General features: G+C 42.3%; 1 protein-coding gene across 4 annotated transcripts in view; it reads right to left on the bottom strand.

The window, feature by feature from the left end:
• Positions 1-20,435, bottom strand: part of AKAP6 (A-kinase anchoring protein 6) — a 555,986-nt gene that overhangs the window by 217,060 nt on the left and 318,491 nt on the right. For all 4 annotated transcript variants that reach the window (XM_058666317.1, XM_058666316.1, XM_058666318.1 and 1 more), the window contains one exon: positions 5,972-6,094. In XM_058666317.1, coding sequence (XP_058522300.1) covers positions 5,972-6,094 — 123 coding nt within the window. The remainder of the gene's footprint in view (positions 1-5,971; positions 6,095-20,435) is intronic.

Below are 20,435 nucleotides of genomic sequence, written 5' to 3'. Positions count from 1 at the left end.
AATATGCATTAAAGGGAAGTTAAACACATACAATGCATATTCTAATTGCCTGGAATAACCCTCAAATGATTTAAAGAAATAGTGTCTCAAAGGGGCAGACATGAGAACTGGAGAAGCACAGTAGGAAGGAGACTTGCTTTTGCCTTTTGCCCTCTTTATAGCTTTCCTTTACTTACTCTTTTGAATTTTGTGTCAGTAAACCTAGTCAAAAGCATATTTCAAAAACTGGTGACAGCTTCCTTGTATCAGAATATCCATCCAATACTACACTCAGACCCACTTCCCATTATCCCCAATTATTCTCTCATGACGCATGAACCCCATTTAGTCTATGCCAGGCTAATCCTCATTGCATCTGATTTATGGTTGATTCCTGGCAAAAAAAAAAAAAATTGTTTTAAAACAAAGTACATTTTCAATGGGTCCCTACTGTCCCCAGACTAAAGCTCGTTCTGTGAAAAAAAGACTCCATCTCCTAGCCTAACCACAAACCTGTAAGATTGCAACCTGGTTTCAACCACACTTGTTGGCTCACCACCTCTCTTACCTTGCCAACAAAAGTTTCCTTCTTTTCCTTTTCTCCTCTCTCTATCCATCACACTTACATGCAGTTTTTGGGGGTCAACATCAAACTACCTCTCTCAGTGTTTCCTATTTCCTGGAAGAACAAATGCAAGTTTTCTCTGTGTTGTTTATGCTATAAGACATGTACTGATCAAATTATTATTCAGTGATGGGTCTACAGATAACTACGTATATTCTATGGTTACCTCCCTCACACTTAAAGAAACGAGACTCATGATCACATGTGCCCATCACCTAAATAACTGCTGGCATTCACAGTTGATATATATGAACTTTAATTCGTAGTCATCAAGTTGAACAAAGAAAGCTTGTTTTTCTACAGCTATTTCTCTGTGGTTAGTTAACATTGGCCCAAAATAACATGGTGACATCTATGCAAATTTACTTCCCAGGTATAAGACAGGCCATTGTGGTTCTTTTTCCTAAATCTCACACAGCTGTCAAGTATTGGTTTGTCCTTTCTTTCTCCTGCTGGATAGTCTTATTGGCGGTAACTAGAATTTCTGGTTTGTTTCCCTGGGACTGAGTGCATATAATGTGGTGCCCATTTGGTGAGTTAGGGATGCACGCAAATGTCTTGGGAGATTGGACCTATCTCTTCAGGAGCAAACATATGTGAAATGAAATCTCTAGGGGGGCAAGCCGCCCACTTGCTCATCTGCTTTACTCTTAAGCCTCTAAGCTCTGCTGAAGATAACCAGAAAATTTTTAAAGGAAAAAACTTAAATTTGCTAGGAACCATTTATGGTAGTGCTATACCATGCTTCTCTTTTTCATGTCTTCAGTGTGGTGTTTGCCGTTTCTTAGCCTATAACAGCAACGCTGGTGGTAAGAATGGTGTAAATGTCCACCAACGGGTGGATGGAACTAACTGTGGTACATGCATACAACAGACTACTACTTAGTAGTAACAAAGGAGGAGTAACTGATGCAAGCAACAACATGTCATGTCTCAAAATAAGTATGATGAAAAAAAACAGACATGTGATGCCCCCACAAAAAAGCATGTATTGTCTGATTGCATTTACATAAAATTCTGGAAAGTGTGAATGAATCTAATAGTGACCGAAAGCCTATCCCTGACTGCCTAGGGATGGATGAAAGGCACATGAGGGACCGAACAAGAGGAGAACCTTAGGGGGCTACGGATGTGCTCCTGATCTTACCAGCTGTATGCTTGTGTATGTCAGGTCTCAACGCTTATAAAACTGAATATTTTAAAGTATACAAATAATTCCGTATCTACTATGTCTCAATAAAGCTGTTTTAAAATAAAGTGTTAGAAAGAAGACAAGGTGATGCAGGGATGCAGAGAAGGGAGTCTGCTCCTAAGCATCATCTAGACAATTCTATTTCAAAAGTGACTTGCCAAGAAGGGGAATGTTCAGTATGTATAATACTTGCTACCTTTCCAAAGTGACATTTTTCTGAAAATGTCGCTTTCTACAAAGATAAGGATTGTAGTTTTGAAAGGATCAGCCAGGTTGCAAGCACATGATTAATTATCATGGAAAATCATTGATGCATCATTGTAATTTCACAGTATGTCTTACAGTGAAAATACAGCTCCTTTGTAGCTTTCAGAAAGATACTGTAAAACTTTAATTGATTTGTGCGATAAAAACCTTTGGTTACCTTTTGGCAAATAACTGAATTGAGCACTAACATACAAATATACACATATATCTTTTTCTTTACAGTAAATACCAAAGGGTTTCGGGTATTCTAGTGCATTACTGAACTTGGGGAGATTCTCACTTTCAGGGGCCTTTGTTCATTTTATGTTAAATACGGTATCTATAGAGATGCTTAAAGAAGCCTGGGTGGCTATGTGCGCTGCTGGCTGATCTTACAAACACCAGCTGCTCACTCAGGAAATGCAATAATGTGTGTCAGTATTGTGGCATAATTGGTTAAGCCATCACCTGCAGCATGAGAAAACCACATGGTGGTGTGGTGGTTCAAGCCAAAGCTACTCCACTGCTAATGCACCTGGGAAGTCAGTGGATGATGAGCCTCGAAACCCTGCACCCACGTGGAAGACCGGAACAAGCTCCTGGTTTTAACATGATCTAGCTCTGGCTGTTGCAGCCATTTGGGGAATGAACCAATAGATGGAAAATCCCTTGCTTGTCTCCCTCACTCTCTCTGCATTTCAAATAAATAAACCTCTTTTAAAAAAAAAGCAGTAGTGATTTATACAGGATGAACCAAGGAATATAGAGTTCTAGGTCTACTCAGATTTATTTTTTTATTTTATGGGAAGGCAGGTCTTTTTTTACTTCATCTTGAGAAGAGTATTTTAATGTTGGTTCAGCATAAAAGTAAGGAAATACGATCAAAATAAAAATGACAGTATTGGTTTAAGAGATCAATATTGACAAACTTGTAACAGAAAGTCCAGATTTGGAGAAAGCTGTCTGAGCCACAGGATATGTCAACAGTAATTACAACTGACCTGTAAATCATTGTTAATCTGTACGCATCAGGTCTTCAGGAATTGTTCGACAATATCATTCAGAATTTCAGGAGTGAAATTGGAGATGCGCCAGGAGAGCATAGCTCTTCATTATTTGCAAAGCGGAGACAAAGCAGAGGCTCTTAGGGTCTGTCAGTTCCAACCAACGTAAGTAAACCCGACCATGGAGAAAATCCATGCAAGAAAGCACTTACCTTGAGGCAGAATCAGGGCTGGTCCCTAAGAAAGTAACTTAAGAAAGACCCTCTGCTATGGTTGGCTCCCATGGAGACAACTACCGCCACACATGGGGCGAGAATGTCATTATGAGCAGGTAGGGACATGGGCAATTCATTAGGGGTCATGTGTAAAGAGTTCTGTGGTCCGCACAGTTACACAGAGAACAGGGGTCACAAGCCACCTGAGGCAATTCAGTTGAACATTAAGCTGACCAAAATTAAAAATCTGTTTCCTAGAATCTCAACTGAATTTGAACTGTGGTACTGCAACAAGGTGGAGGAATCCACCATGGGGAGGGGGTTTGGGGAGGGATGGGGGGAATCCCAGTGCCTATAAAACTGTGTCACATAACACGATGTAATTAATAAAAAATAAAATAAAATAAAAACAAAAATACTATTCTACTAAAAAAAATTTGTTTCCTTAGTTGTACTAGCCACACTTCAAGTGCAAGCAAATGCAGGTAATTGACAACATCCCATAAGACACAGTGCAGCATAGCACATTTCATGACCACAGAAAGTTCTAGTAGACAGTGTTTGGCTATAATGAGACAGACACATGAATAAACCAGGAAGGTGTGACCCTGGATTGCAGAATGAGAGGATGCGCTGGTCACAAGGGAGCTGCACCTCTCATCTCCCAGGAGGAAGGTGGACTTCAGCGCCCGCTCTCCTGGCCTGGCTCTCACTGAACAACCTAGGGTGAAAGCCCTCTTCCTGCCCCCATGCCCTAGAGGACCTCAAAAAGCCAGAGTGTGTTTTCCATAAAATATTAAGTCAAGAAAATTAAGACAGCACACTTAATGTGAAATAAAGTTCATATACTCCTGTTTAAACACAGATTAGAATTTCTGTCAGAACAATGCCAGTGAAAAAGTTGACATTCTAATTAATATAATTTACATGATAAAGCACTGAATATCTTTATCTTGCTATTATGAAATGTCCTCTTTTTAAAAAATAATAAAAAGAAACTCTACTCAACAGGCAACTGAGTGGTAAGGGCAGTACTCAGAAACCCCTATACAACAGAGGGAGTTGGGGTCACTGGCGCTTTAGCACACAGCCAACCGGGACCTCTACAAGGGAGCCGCACTCCCATCTTATGTCATGAGGTCTTCTCAGTTTTCAGCTTACAGAGGCAGCAAGAGGACCTGAAAATTTTTCTTTTTTTTTTTGTTTGTTTGTTTTGGTTTTTTCTTATTTTTACGTTTTGTTTTGTTTTTCTTTTTTTTTTTTAATTTCCATTCCCAGCACTTTTGTATTTTTTATTCTCTATTTTTTTTTTTGTTTTGTTTTGCAATGGAATAAAACATGCTGAAAAATGCAAACACCATGCTCGCCTTGCACTTGCCAGGATCCCATATGGGCACAGGTTCTAATTTCAGCAGCTCCACTTCCCATCCAGCTCCCTGCCTGTGGCCTGGGAAAGCAGTGAAGGATGGCCCAAATCCTTGGGACCCTGCACCCGCATGGGAGACCCGGAAGAGCTCCTGGCTCCTGGCTTCAGATTGGCTCAGTTCCAACCATTGCGGCCATTTGGGGAGTGAACCATTGGACAGAACATCTTCCTCTCTGACTCTCCTCCTCTCTGCATATTTGACTTTACAGTAAACATAAATAATTCTTAAAAAAAAAAATACATCAAGCATCCAAGGTTTAAAACATTTTCTCTCTCCTAGGCTTCTCTCCTCTCCTCTCCATCTATTCCTTTTTTCTCTCACTCGTCATCACAGAGAATGCTTCCCAGAAGCCTGTGAACTGCCAACTATGTAGCACTCCCACACCATGTTTACTCAATCCAAATTCTGACAGTGTAAGAGGGGCAGAAAAGCAGCCCCACAGTTGGGTACCCAAGGATTCATGTTCATTGCCTTTGTCAATTTTATGCTATCGGTGAAAGGAATAAAGATGAGCTCCTTAGAGCCTGAATTTTCATTTCCTATGACAACGTGCTTTTTCTTCATGCTTTATCACACTCCACTACTTGGTTCCCACCCCTTCATAATTGGTATAGGCCATTTGAAGCATTCAGTGAAAACCTCATGAGGTTCATCAAATGTCCCCCAGTCTATAATTCTTGCTTCTAACATATTCAGCAGCATATTCATCCAAGTGTTTTCCACTTCCCCTCCACGGTTTCCACTGTGCAGGGGGACGAGTGTAATGACAGTTGTATTAATTATCTGCTGAAAAAAAACCCCACATTGCAGCAAAAATGATGGAGATCATCATTTTAAATATTTTATTAAAATAACCCAGTGTAGAACAGATAAAGTAGACCCTCTTGATAATGAGAGAGGTTCATTAATTTTACAAGAATTCTAGAAAGCTTAGAATGGTCGTCAAAATTGTCTCTTTCTTTTATTTATTATTTTTTAAGAAGAAAACCTTCAAGTATTGGTCTAAGAGAACAAGTCTACTAAAATTTCCTAAGTTGTCTTTGCTAATTCTTTGGGGGGGGGGAGGAAATATTTTTTGAAAAAAATAGCTTCGACTTAGATGAATTTAGATTTTTACAAAATACTTGAAATGCCTGTAAAATTTAGCTTTGTTGGTTACCCACAACACTTTTGTTTCACTAGCATGTGACTTTTGGTAAACAAAAGATATTCTCTGTAGAGAAACAAGCAGCACACTAAAACCTTTCAATTACTGGAAGCCAAAGCTGCACGATTTTGCCTACCAAGTGCGTCTCCAGGTACAGTTTAAGGCTGTCAGTCTCAGCTTTAGGGGGAGTCCAGTTCTCGGTGGTTTCCATGGCTTCATGCAACCATTGAATGAACTCATCCAGTTTGTTGACAAATCCCTGTGAGAGAAAAGAAAAGGAAGGGAGGCGGGCAAGAAGAAAGGCATGTTAGTTGGTTGTTTTTTGTTTTTGTTTTTTTTTTTCTACAAAGCCAAACTTAACAATTCCAAATGTCACCGTGATGAAACCAGCGCTGCTGCATGCCCATCCTAGTGGGATGTTTCCTGTGATGGAATTTCCTGGCCCTAAATTTATCAACAGCAAAAGGAATTACTAACCATTCTGCTCACTTTTTATTTCTAGGAATAGTTCGCTCGGGAAGTTGAGTTGGATTGCAAGGTATCGCTATACATGTAACTTCAAAACAGCAAAAACGTTTCTGCTGTCTGCCACGTGTTCCCTTGCTGACAAATCAGGTTGGGTCTGCCAGGAACACCCTTTGGTTTTAGAGAATATAAGCTTTCCTGCAGAGACGGTGTTCTAGAAGGCTGTGGAGTTGCCTTAGTTCGATGATAAATACATTATGAAATTACACTCTGGCTAAAGGTACTTGGGTGGGTTCTTCCACAGCCCAGATGGCTGTCATGGAGCTTTGTTGCTAAGCAAGTGAGAACACAAGAGCAGGACCAACTAGCAAACATAAACACCTCACTCTTGGTATATTCAATCATAAAGAAATATCTTTGGATAGGAAGCACAAATCACAATAATCTCTCAATTTTTCAAATAGTGGTTATAAAATTTTATTGACCATTTAAAAGAATACATCTGTAGAAACGAAAAATATGTTGAAAAAAATGAAAGCCCAGCTACAAACCAAAGCAGAGGAAATGGGGCTGGGCTCCTTCTTTCCATGTCTAAGTAAACAGCACCACCTGGAGGCCATAAGGAGTAAAGACAGGTTTCCACACTAGTATTTACTAAACTCAATTTCCCTATTAAACTTAACATATATGTCAGATGTGCCTTTTGATTAATTTTGATTAAAATGTGTAATGCTTAATAAAAGGTATCCCGAGACTTCAATGACGAGAGGTGAAATTTCATTTTTTTCAGAAGCTACATTTTGTTAAGATTTCTTCTAGGTAAGATTTTAAGATTTATAAACCTTTAATTCAAGCATCTGTTTTGCCTGAAATGAATTCTTAGAAACTGAGAAAACAGAATTGAGGAGAGTGGCAAGACAGACAAGCAATGCTTGTGTATGACAGGGGGACAGAGCTGAGTTGTGCATGCAGGGGCCTGGATTCAGATCACACTACCCGCTGGGTTCTCACGTGTTCTCAGCCTCCGTGGAGTTCCGGGTATCACCCACAGTAGTGGTCCATCGCATGGTTTCCCACGTTCATACCTGTCACCCACAGCTTTCCAACCCAAATATCCCTGCTGTGCCAACTCTCAGAAGACAATCACACTTAGGAATACACACCACGGCCAGATTCCACAGACCCAAGACTTGTCAACTGATATCCTTTCAAATGTCCAGAATATATACTTTTTTAGTTTTCATGAAGTCAAAGAGATACATTATCTTAGAGACCTTTTACGGGGTATCTGAGATTTAGAGCTGAGAAGGGACTCAGGCAGTTCAACATGTTTCAAATCACAGTCTCTAACCCTACTCAGATATGCTATCACCAAGATTCCTTTAGCCCTCACCTTCTCCCAGGTGAAATGAAAATGAAAACCTGTCCAATTGAGAAGTTTCACCAATCACAACCAAATTCCGGGAAGTCCCCTTGTTCCCTCCTATTTTAAAAAAATTAAGAATATTCCCTACTTAAAGATATCTTAGCTTTCCGTGTTTCTTTCTGCACTTATGTGCAGCTCCAGAAATCACAACAGAAAGAGAAACCGGAGTCTGTCCAGTTCTTGGTAACTTCGTCACTTGCTATTACTCAACTTCTCTCAACTCCTTTACCTGGGCATGCTCACCAGGGCTCTGCATGAGTGTGCAGTGTACTGTGTATCATCCCCATAATGCAACATGCTCTTGGAAAGATCAAGACAGGCCCACTCCACACACAGACAGCAATCGTGCTGTGGGGCTCACATGTGAACTGTTACCAGAGTTGGTGCTCATTTTCGCCAGCTCTGCTGGGCTCTGAGGTGTAAATGAGAATGAGGTCAACGTAAGTCCTAAGAGGAAGGTGGAGCAACGCACCCTAGACTGTAGTGCAACGAATGCTGGCCGTTAACCCATTCAGTAAGTACGTACTACTCAGTACAAAGCACACTGTCAGACGCTGTTGGGAATGCCAAGACAATTACTGAGACAAAGATGTTAGCAGAAGAAAAGCATATCTAAACAATCATCTACTGAATTAAAATAGGCAAGTGTTGTGCTGATGCAGGTCAGGGCATCACTTTGGTTTGATACAAACCTAGATGTTATAGGCATCTGGGGAGCGAACAAGTGAACAGGAAATCCCTCCCTCCGTCCCTCTGTCCCTCTGTCCCTCCCCACTAGCTCCTCCCCTCCCCCTCCTCCCCTCCCTCCCACTCTTACTCCTTCCCTCCCTGCAGTCCCCATCCCTCCCTCTCCCTCCCTCCCTCTGTCCCTCCCCACTACCTCCTCCCCTCCCCTCTTCCCCTCTCACTCTTACTCCTTCCCTCCCTGCAGTCCCCATCCCTCCCTCTCCCTCCCTCCCTCCCTCCCTCCCTCCCTCATTACCTCCTCCCCTCCCCTCTTCCCCTCTCACTCTTACTCCTTCCCTCCCTGCAGTCCCCATCCCTCCCTCTCCCTCCCTCTCCATCCCTCGTCCTCCCTCTCTTCTTCTCTGCCTCCCAGTAAGTATACATTTGTATGCATTATCACTGTCTCTGCCTTTCAAATAAATGAATATTTTTTTCAAAGAATCTTAGAGTTGAACAACTCCTAAAGCTTATAAAATATATTCAGGTTGTATCAAATTTCTGTCTGTGTTCAAAATCTTTCCTGTTATCTGTAGAAATCTGCCTGTGTTTCTCTAATATGCAATATTTTCTCTTAGCTGAAGGGTCAAAGAGAACTATAAAAATCAGATTTTCTCCATAAAGCCAATGCTATCAATGCACTATATGCAACTCAGAGTTTATGCCTATCCGACACATCTACACATGCTGAGTCACGTGTGCGCAAAGGCCATGCTGGAGTAGCCATTGCTTAAACTCCTGCTGGTGGTGATGTTGAGTCTGTGGGCTCTCATCTGCCACCAGTCTGCTTCATGTTTCTCTCTGACCCTTCTTCCACTACCTTCCTCTGCCTCCTTGCAAAGCTACCGTGACTTCCCAGGGGACAGAGTCGGAATCGGAACCCAGATCTCTCCGAAGTCCACTCCTGCTGCACGGCCAGCCAGAAGCAGAGCCCCTCAGGACAGAGAGGAGATACGCTGCAGGAGCATTACCTCCTAGCCCCGCAGTCTCGACAGTGACACATGATTCCCTCAGCTCTTTGGCCTTTGGCCTTCATCATGTTCTGTTACTTTGTGCAGGAACTATGATGAGTTGCATGCTTCATGAGAGATACGTGGCTTTTTTTTCTTTAAAGATCATTGTAAAGTTCATTTCAAAAATGCAGAAAATGTGAGGAAGTTACATGCCTGAAGGAGCCCACTCTACCAGTGTCTTACTTACAGATGTGTTCAACTCAGTTTCATCACACAGGAGATGGCCCTTGGTTCTCAGGCCTAAGGAGGAAGTTCAGCCACCTACTTGGTCTGCTCCTTTCCTTTTGGAATTGCTACTCAGATGTGAATGAAGTTTGATTCCTCCCCAGAAGGATTCACATTTCTCAGAGCACAGGGAGACTGGGCGTGCTGTTTGACCCTGCCTAGATCAAGCCAGCTGCCATCAGATAGAGACACAAGGAAGAGAATCCAATACAGGGAACCACTGGGGCTGGCACGGTGGCACATTAAGCTAATCCTCCAACAGCTAGTGCCAGCATCTCATACGCATGCTTGTTTATGTCCCAGCTACCTCACTTTTGATCCAGCTCTTTGATTGAGGCCTGGGAAGAACAGTGGAGGATGGTTCAAGTCTTTGGGTCCCTGTACCCACTTGGCAGACAAAAAAGAAACTGGTTCTGGTTTCAGACTGGCTCAGCTCTGGCCGTTGTGACCATCTGGAGAGTGAACTAACAGATGGAGGACCTCTGTGTGTGTGTGTCCTACTTGCTCTGTAAAATACACCTTTCCAATAAAAATAAATCCTTTTTCAAAAGTGGAGGGGGGACAATTTTCACTATAATCATAAATTGGTCTGCCTGTGTTAACAAGTGTTCTCCTTTTTCTCAGTATTTCAACACTAGCAGGTTCAGTGAAGGCTCCCACCTGGGCAATTCCAGCTGAAACAGTAAGTTCCACATACTCTAGGTTGGGATCTGCCTTAGGAGAAACCAAGAGGTAAGTCCACCTGTTCGACATCCAGTGGCTAGAAGGTGGTGGACTCTGGTACTTGAATCCAGAGAACTCCACTGGCACCCCATGAAATCCTGAAAACCTGGCTGATCTAACAGCTTGTCATTGTCCCTGGCAGAAACCAAAAACTGAGAAAATAAGGATTAATCGTGGGACAGAAGAGAGGATATATCAAAGAAAAAGTTTTTTGTTAAAAAAAAATGTTTGTGAATCAACATGGATAATGTTAGGAAAACTGTTGCTATGGATAGCCAATCCTGAGTTTGATTCTACGTATCGACTAAATGAGCTACTTAATGTCCCTGGGCTTCAATTTCCTCATCTAAAAGGCAGGAACAATAACATTCATCTTGGCATTATAGGAGGCCTACAACAGAAAATATATTTTATCGCCTGTTGTAAAACCATGGTTTAAGAGGTAAATTAAACAATTCATTCCTAATCAACAAGCTCCAATTTTACCTTTCATCTCTTTCACTCAAAAAATGCTGATTCTACTAAGCATTGGGTTGGTGCTGCAGGAGACGGACGGGTGGGCCAGCTCTGAACCCAGGCACCACCCACAGCATGGCAGCTGCCGCTCTGGGCTTTCCGAAGAAGGAGCGGTGGCTGCTCCCCCAACCCCTTGGTGTATCAGTATATATTTATCAACATGTATACTTAATTACCTATTTTTGTAAAAAATTCTTAGAGTATCCATATGAAATGTCTACTTTAGGTTTTCATACAAGATTTATCTATGCAATTTATCTTTCCCAACCAACCATTTGTGTACTTTACCTTCACCAAGACCCAGTTCAAGAAAAAGCATGGTGGTTAAATGTGGTGTTTCAAAGTCTAGCACCTCACTCATGTACCCAAATTCCCATCTGCGAAATCCAATGTAGTGCTGGCACCTGGCAGGACACACAGTCTGTGCTTTAAGAACAAAGACTAAAGTGAAAACAGGTAATTTGGGCAGTGCTAACACCAATGTCTCTCTCTCTCTCACACACACACACACACACACACACACACACACACCCCTCAGTGAAATGCCTTCTGAAATATTCAGCTTCTTTTCTAGAGTCTGAACGGGACAGTTTTAAAATAGAATTATATTGGGGCTCGGCAGCGTGGCCTAGTGGCTAAGGTCCTCGCCTTGATCCCATATGGCCGCTGGTTCTAATCCCGGCAGCTCCACTTCCTCTCTATCTCTCCTCCTCTCAGTATATCTGACTTTGTAATAAAAATAAAATAAATCTTTAAAAAAAATAGAATTATATTTGTGGGAAAACTGTCCCAGAATAGAGGCAAGAGGTTATCATTAGGAAAAGTGGAAAAGAAAAAAGTGAAAACCTGTGAAGGCATTGTGTAAAATTTCCAGCTAGGGTGTTTTATTCTGAATTCTGCACCATGTAGAAGAGATACAGCTGAAGTCACAATTGTTTCAAATACTATTGGCAGTGGCTTCAACTGGGTAAAGAAGAACCCACAAAAATCTGACTCTCACCATGAGAAAAGTGAGAAAGGTACCCAAACTAGAGAATCCTTGGGTTCAGTGATTCCCCGTGGGTTCATAAAAAAAAGTTATTAATGATCCTAACAGCTAAACAGTAAAATAAAATAGGCATGAACAAGAGATTTGGAAATAAACTGAAATTGCTGATAGGTTGGTAGTAATTAAGCACTTACAATGTGCCAAGCACTCAGTGACTCCTTACAACAACCCTATGATAGAAGACTTCCACACTCTCCATTTCATATGGAGGACGTTAAAGCACAGACAAGCTCCAATACAGCTGCAGAGTGTGGAGCCGAGTTGCTCCCCGGTATTCCAAAGGTCCCACAGCTATGGTGACTTCCTCCAGATGAGATTTTGCCTCAAACACCTCTAATATTCTAGGGACAATGACTGAGCAGGTCAGACCATATTAATTTACACCCACTACCAAACGAGGTCCTAAGAGGTGTGTACTTTAGAACTGAGGATTACACAACTTTCATGATTTAATTGTAGTTTTTCTATATCCAACAGTAAACATATCAGTACTTAACACGTGAGTAATCTCTACAAATATTTTAGCTGCTTCTAAAGTTATAGAATTGTCACAAACTTCCCCATCAGACAAGAAAACTGAGGCACAAAGGACTAACACAGTTTAGTGAGGGCCAAGCAGTGGTTAAGCAGCCTGGTCACAGAGCCCCAGCTTTGGCCGACTACACCACCCTGTACCTGAGCTGACTTACTTCGCAGAGGTCCGTGTGAACCAAGCAACGGGCTGCACACTCCTCTACTGCCCATCCTTCTTCACACGCCTTTCTGAGAACCCCAAATCTTGACACACAACTCAACCATTCCAATCCCAGCCACGTCTCACATTCTCCCTACACTGTTCTCTCCCTTCCCACTCTGTTTTTTTCTTTCTTGACTACTGCTTGTGGTCATTCTTTTCTTCCTTCTCCACAGCCCTTCCCCTTCCTTGTTCTCTGCTTTTCTCTTTGTGCCCCCTGCCCTGTCCTCTTTTTTTTTTTCCTGCTCATCCCATCTTACTTTTCTCTGCAAGTCAAAGTCTTCCCTCCACCTTGCCAGGGACTAATCAGGCACTTCAATAAACACTTCCTGATACACCCATAAACTTTTAATGAAAAGGGCTGGCTCCTTGACACTGAAGTGCAAAGCTGAAAATGTTATAATTCTGTGTTTAGATTAGCTGCAAATACCTTACTGATTAGTAAGACCTCCTTGTAAATCAAATATCTGCAACAGGATTGCATGAGCTTAGACGGGAGTACTCACAGAATACTAAGGTTAGTCAAAAAATTATCTGTTATCATTGAGTTGCTCTTTATCTAAATGTTCTAGATTTTCTAATAAGAAAAAAATAATAAAATTTTGAAAAATTCAGAATTCCATGTGGGAATTTTACCAATAATGAGTGATAAAGAAAATGCAATAGCCAGGCCCAGTGTGGTAGCCTAGTAGCTAAATCCTCACCTTGAATGCCCCAGGATCCCTTATGGGTGCTGGTTTATGTCCTGGCTGCTTTACTTCCCATTCAGCTCCCAGCCCGAGGCCTGGAAAAGCAGTGGCAATGGACCAAAACCTTGGAGCCCTGCACCTGCATGGGTGACCCAGAGGAAACTGCTGCCTCCTGGTTTCAGATTAGCTCAGCTCTGGCCATTGCAGCCACCTGGGAAGTGCACCAGCAGACGGGAGATCCTTTTCTCTGTCTCTCCTTCTCTCTGTGTGTCTGTCTTCCCAATACAAATAAATAAATCATCTTTAAACATGCAATAGTCAACTTTCTAGTAGAGAACCTTTAGGGCATCAAGTCAGGACAGCACACTAAGTCAGCCAGTGCACTGCCACCACTGAGGACATCCCCCTCAGAGCCAAGAGGACCGACCGATGACAGCATTCCCTAAACAGATCTGCTTGGGAAGGAGAGGCGTGAAGGTCCCCATGGGGAGGAGAGGCATGAAACCAAAACACCCTAAGAATCCATCGACTGCAAAACCTTCCTCTCCGTTTTCCAGGTAAGGGATGGATAAGAACTTCACTGACAACACCCAACCAGAAGACAGCTAGCTGACTGAGCCAAGGGAAGAACTCAGGTGTTATGTCAAGTATAGGGCTTTGATTGATTACCATTTTTCTAAGTCACCTTTTGGAGGTCAAACAAAGGAATATTTAACTCAGTTTCAGGAACAGAATAATTTTCAGAATACTATTGGTTTAGCCAATACAATTTAGGGTGGGTAGCATTAGACCAGCTGAAATAGATTAAATTGCCCATTTTTTTCAAACTCTGTGTGTACACATATCTAGGCACACATGTGTGCATTGGGCTTTTTATTAAAAGCATATTTATCGAGTTTAGTATGTATTAGAATTGTATTAAGACCTTAGACTCTTACGAATGACTCACATTCCTTCCTTCAAGAGTCAGAACACGATGTGATATAAGATGATGTAAATCAGTAGTTCTCAAACTAAACCACAGGACTCCTTGAGATTAAGAAGAATTAATGGTGATGGTGCCATGGCTCAGGAGGCTAAGAATCTGCCTGTGGTGTTGGCATCCCATATAAGCACCGGTTAGTGTTCTGGCTGCTCCACTTCCCATCCAGCTCCCTCACTATGGTCTGGGAAAGCAGTGGATGATGGACCAAAGCCTTGGAACCCTGCATCCACCTGGGTGACCCAGGAGAAACTCCTGGCTAATGGCTTCAGATCTCAGTTCCTGACATTGTGATTATTTGGGAGGTGAACTGGTAGATGAGAAGTTCTCTCTGTCTCTCCTTCTCTCTGTAACTCTAGCTTTCAAATAAAAATAATTTTTTTTAAAATGAAAGCCAAAAAAAGCTCTTGTTTCTTTGATTTATACATAGAACAAGTGAAAGATATGCATTAATCAATTTCAAAATAACAATAATCTATTCTGTATTAACATAGCATATTGTTTTGAAAAACAATTGTTTCTGAATACAGCTCTATCAGCTATATGTAAAAAGTGTTGGGGCTGACATGGTAGCATAGCATTTTAATCTTCAGCCTGTGGCACCAGCATCCCATATGGGCACTGGTTTGAACCCTGGCTATTCCACTTCCAATCCAGCTTTCTGCTAATGGCCTGGGAAATCAACAGAGTCTAGATCAAGTCCACAGGCTCCTGTACCCACATGGGGAGCACAGAAGGAGCTCCTGGCTCCCAGCTTTAGTCTAGTCCAGCTCTGACCACACAAGTCCTCTAGGGAGTAAGCCAGTGGATGGAAGACTTCTCTGTCTCTCCCTCTATCTATAACTCTGAATTTCTGACTTTCAAGTCAAATAAATAAATCTTAAAAAGAAAAACAAAAACAAAACTGTGACCATCCGGCTTAACAGAAGACAGATTTCCATTCCTATTTCTAAACTGAATCTACTACAATATCACATGTTATGTAGCCTCTGAATAAAGAGTGAAAAAGAGCCAATAACTCTTTAGTATTGCTACAAAAATAGCTTTGATCTTGTGGATTCCCAGAACGGACCCTGGACATACCTGGAGGCACTGGGCGCACTCTCCGACCAGCTCTGCCAAAGACCGTTCTGAGCACTCAGGAGCCACTTGGAAAGGCACTCACCTCGGTGCGGGAGCATCGAGGAAGGCTTCTCAAAGGAAATAAATCACAGCAAGGCTGAGCCCTAACAGACCAGGGCCAGTGAGACAGCAGAAGGAGAGGGGACTGTGAGCAGAGGAGAGGATTCCAGGCAGATAGTGGCCAGGAGAAAGGAGCTCCTTCTGAGAACTCGGACCAACTGAGCATAACTAGCCCTCCAGAGACAAGTAGGAAAACACTGGAAAATGAGATCGGAGAGCTGGCCACAAGCCAGACGATAGGAAATATATTTTGGGATTTGGACTTTATCTTGAGGACAGTGGTCTGGTCACTAAAATTTCAAAGCAGAGCAGTGAGAGATCTGACAGGCTAAATTATACACAGTGCTAGAGGGAATGATGGGCAGAACCAACTGGACAGAACAGATGAGCAAGGTGGTTAGGGTCTGAGATAATCTTTCTTGTTTGATTGAATGTATCAATCCTTAAAAGAAGGAATAAGAACTGTGGAAAGAAAAATTATTGACAGCAAAATCCTGAATATGATACCACAAATTAATTTGATTTCTTCTTTTTTGAAAGTCACAGAGAGACAGAGAGGGACCTTCCAACTGTTGATCCATTCCTCAGGTGTCTACAACAGCCACACTGAGACCAGGCTGAAGACAACATTCAAGAACTAAATCAGAGTTGGCCACGTGGATAACAGGAACCCAGTGATTTAAGTCACAATCTGCTGGCTTCCTGAGTACACACGAGTGGAAGCTGGAATCCAAAGTGGCACATGGAGATGAACCCTCGCATTCCAATATGGGAAGCAGGTGACCCAAGTAGCATGCTGACCACTGCTCTACATGGCCACTCTGTGAACTCAGGTGAGATGGTTAATAAGATAGTTCTTTCAACAAGCCCGGAACTGCATGGCATGTTCCAGTCAGAGAAAACAACACAGATAGTAATGATGGTCAGCTACTAAAGATGAGCTCTTCCAGGAGCAGGGAGCAAAGGGCAGATCCCATGTCTTCCACAGAATGAGGTCTCCATCCCAGGACCTCATTCTGTTTTCTGTCTCTGTGCTTCTCAACACTGATCGGCCTTCACAGTCCGGTCAGTTGTGAACTTCTTTATAACCAAACAGAAATTAGAGAAGGGAAATCTGAAAACGCTCGTGATTCCAAGGAGTTAACAGATGCTAGACACTGGCACCATTTCAGTGTTGGTCTGGGAAAAGCTACTTGCTCTTCCTTTGGGAGAAGTCTGTAAGCTCTGGAGACAGGGTGTCCTGGTGGGAAGTATTCTGGACTGGGCCCCTCTCACTGCTAGCAGCCGTGGTTCTGGTACACATAGTTTCCTTCAGAGCCAGAGACACAGAAAAGATCGACTTTTCTTTCCTGGCTGCCCAGGGGAGTGATCTTCGGTGTCTTTCTCATACCCTCCTAATCCCCTTTACTACACTCATCAATCTTTTTAGGTCGAGTTCAAACATCCCTTATCCAAAAAACCATCCCAATCTATTGCCACCTTTCCAACACATTTTTCTATTATTTCCAGCTTTAGCAGCCAGGTGATTGATGGGCAGTATTAAAGCTAAGGGAGGCCTTGTCCTTTTTCTTCCCATAAATACTCTATAATGGCCTTACCTCTGGCTAAAGAGTGCTGTGGGAATTATTATTTATAAACACATAATTATGAATACATATTGTAAACCAAAGTGATAAATAAGTACATATATTTATAAGGCTGTTGGGTGGCAATACTGTAAACTAGAATGTTATTTTCATTTGTCTAAACACACACTTGTAGCATAAATTTCCCTATGTAAACTTCCTAAGATGTCAGAGAAGTGCATTAAACAAAATTAATGGGCCAATTAGAGCAGAATTATCGAATAAAATGTAGGAATCACCTCTCAAGAGAGAAGGTGCAGAGTCTCACAGCAAAGAGGATGTGGGAACAGGAGGTAGGCACCACAGGTCCCAGTCAGCAGAGGGTTTTACTCAACTGCTGTGGTGGAGGTGCAGCGGGGAGTGTTTAGGAGGCTGCACCACCTTATATAATGATCAGGGGTGCTGAAGATGGAGGAAAAAGGCAGAGGGCAGTCATCCCTGAGACCCAAACCCCAGAGGTTATTAGGTCTAGGCTGCTGCTGAGATCGGAGCCCACCTCTCCCAAGCAGAAACAGCATTTCTCACATGGAGGCCTACTCTATGCCAGACACTACTTGGGGCCCTTTACTTATCACATTTAATTATCACAACGCCATGCAATAGATTTCATGTCTAATTCTATTTTGCAGAGGAGTAAACTAGTGCACAGAAAGGTCAAGACACGTGTTCAAAGGAACACAGGTGACAGGAAGCTGGGACTTGTTCAGGCTGCATGCCTCAAGACCCCACACTCTTAGCCGCCACACTGCACAAACAGCATCTGGGCAAGCATGTCATCCACTAATACGCACTGCACCAGAGTTTTCTTCATAGCAAGTCTAATTCTGTCTTTGTCAGAGTGCCTTTCATCTATTACTTTTCTGAAGAATCTTTCTGCTGCCTTGAGCAAGGCAATTCTTGGAGGTTTTTTGTTTTTTTTTCTGGTCATATCTCCCATAATATATTCAAATGCAGCTAGAGAAAGAAGTGAGAACAATATGGGCTCTGTTTCAGGTTTATTAAGAAGACTGTAGTGAAGAGTTTGTTAAATAGAATGGCATGCACTCAGTAACATACTTTGAGATATACATTTTGAGTAAGGATGGGATAGGTGGGTGGCTCTAACGACACTTGATTTTGCAAGAATGCAAAGCTACAGAGAAAAACTGAACTGAAAAATTTTAAAAGATTTTGTTAATTTAACCTGACTTATGTTTGGGCTCAAGCAGGAAGATGATGATGAGTACAGATGCCAATTGTAACTTGTACTTTTCTCCAGCCCTGCCATGACTGATGCCAATTGTAACTTGTACTTTTCTCCAGCCCTGCCATGACTTCTGTAAGCAGCTATGCTTACAGAAACTTTAAAGTACTGCTTACAAGGAGCACCTCTCCAACCTTACTTTTCTTAAAGCTTTACAAAAGAAACACTTACTACTTCCTTTATTCCTAGGTAAGCCATGTAGGCCAGCGATAATATTGCCGGCTTCCTAATAAGCAAAGCACTTAGTCTCATCAGCCCATTGAATGGAAAACACATGGACCTGAGCCTGCAGGCAGCACTTTGCCAGGAATAACTTGCATGCTCACCAGGAACAATGCAGCCCGATGACCTTTAGCTATTTCAAGACACCAACCTCTTATTAGACATTCTCTGACATCGTCAGTCACTCTGACATGGAGCTGACCCTTTGGACTGATTTTCCCCCATTCTATCTGAACGAAGCACAAGCAGCAGTGTTGACAGGTAACTTTAAGATACCACCAAGGCATCTGCTAAGGCAGCAAATATCCAACCCATCTCAGTGGACTGATCTTCTTTGTCACAAAGTAAGACTAATCTGTATCTAATTCTAAGTGGGTTATTCACATGTTTACTGTAACCACTGGCCCTGTTATCTTGGCATCTTATAAATTCTAGCCATGCCTCAAATTCCTCTAGGATGTCTGGTTCTCATCATGTTACAGTGCTGGGAATGCAGCATGAATAGTTTTATATCTCCAGGCTCATTAATGTTCTGGCCTCGCATGCACTCACCGTTAGGATCTTCTAAGGGGAATTCACCCAGCATCCCACGGAACATAAAGCCAGCCATGGAGCAGTGACATATCCCAATGAGTATTTTACAGAGAAGTGTCTGCTTTTCTTGCCTATTACTCATCATCAGTCTCATAAAAATTTCAGAACTAAGAAGTATTTGCACATCATTCCATTATTTATGTATGTTTATTTTTTTAAAGCTAGTACTTGAGAGGCTAACTGATGTTAATTCCCCGAATTCATATGAAGACTCACAATGATGACACAAGTAACATCTATGTAGGCTTTCAGGTACACAGTGAGCCTTTGCTCCATGCAATTCCAAACCCTAGTCTGTGTGATGGCACGATACACATAATTAAGATTTCATTTTCAAGACAAACAATTTAACTGTAAACTTTCAATGACTTGTTTAATGTTTCATAGCTGAATAGTGGGGCTATGAGCTGAGCCAATTTGTAACTTGAAAGGCTTTTCTGCCTTCAAGCCCTAGACCATTGAGCAAAATGCTAACTTCCCAATGTCTCTCCTCAATAGTAAGACAGGAATGTAACACAACAGCATGTACATCAAGGAGAGTTTTTCCCTTGAAATCAAATTAATGACTTGTCTGAGTTGCTGCAAGTAGGCAATAAGTGTTAAGACTTTGTTTTAGCTTTTGTTTTATTTTCAAATAATTCTATTAGCAATACAAAGTCACTTTAGGCATAAGGAAAAAGAATATTTCACAAAATCCAGCTTATTCCTCTTTTGGTTTCATCATCATAGAAAAATTCATCGTAAGCTGTGCTAGAAGGGGCAGTGGCGCCTGCTGATGCACAGGTGAAGTTGCTACTTCAGCCGCTCAAATCCCATATCAGTACAAGTCCGGAGTCCTCCTTTTCTGACCCAGCTTCTAAGTAACACTAGGCTGAGAGGCAACAAAGCATGGCTCAAGTACGTGGGTCTCAGTCACCTACATGGGAGACTGGGGTCGTGTTCTGAACGCTTGGCTTCTCCTGGTCCAGTGCTGGCTATTGTGGACATATACAGAGTGAAGTTAGAACTGGCAGATGGGGGCCCAACGCAGTGGCCTAGCGGCTAAAGTCCTCGCTTTGAGTGCGCCGGGATTCCATATGGGCACCGGTTCTAATTCCGGCAGCTCCACTTCCCATCCAGCTCCCTGCTGGTGGCCTGAGAAGGTGGTCTAGGACGGCTTGGGGCCTTGGGACCCTGCACCCATGTGGGAGA

This window comes from Ochotona princeps, chromosome 6 (genome assembly GCF_030435755.1).
Source record: "Ochotona princeps isolate mOchPri1 chromosome 6, mOchPri1.hap1, whole genome shotgun sequence".
Taxonomy (NCBI): domain Eukaryota; kingdom Metazoa; phylum Chordata; class Mammalia; order Lagomorpha; family Ochotonidae; genus Ochotona; species Ochotona princeps.
Note: the sequence above shows the minus strand (reverse complement) of the source record. Positions and strands in the feature narration are given on the sequence as shown.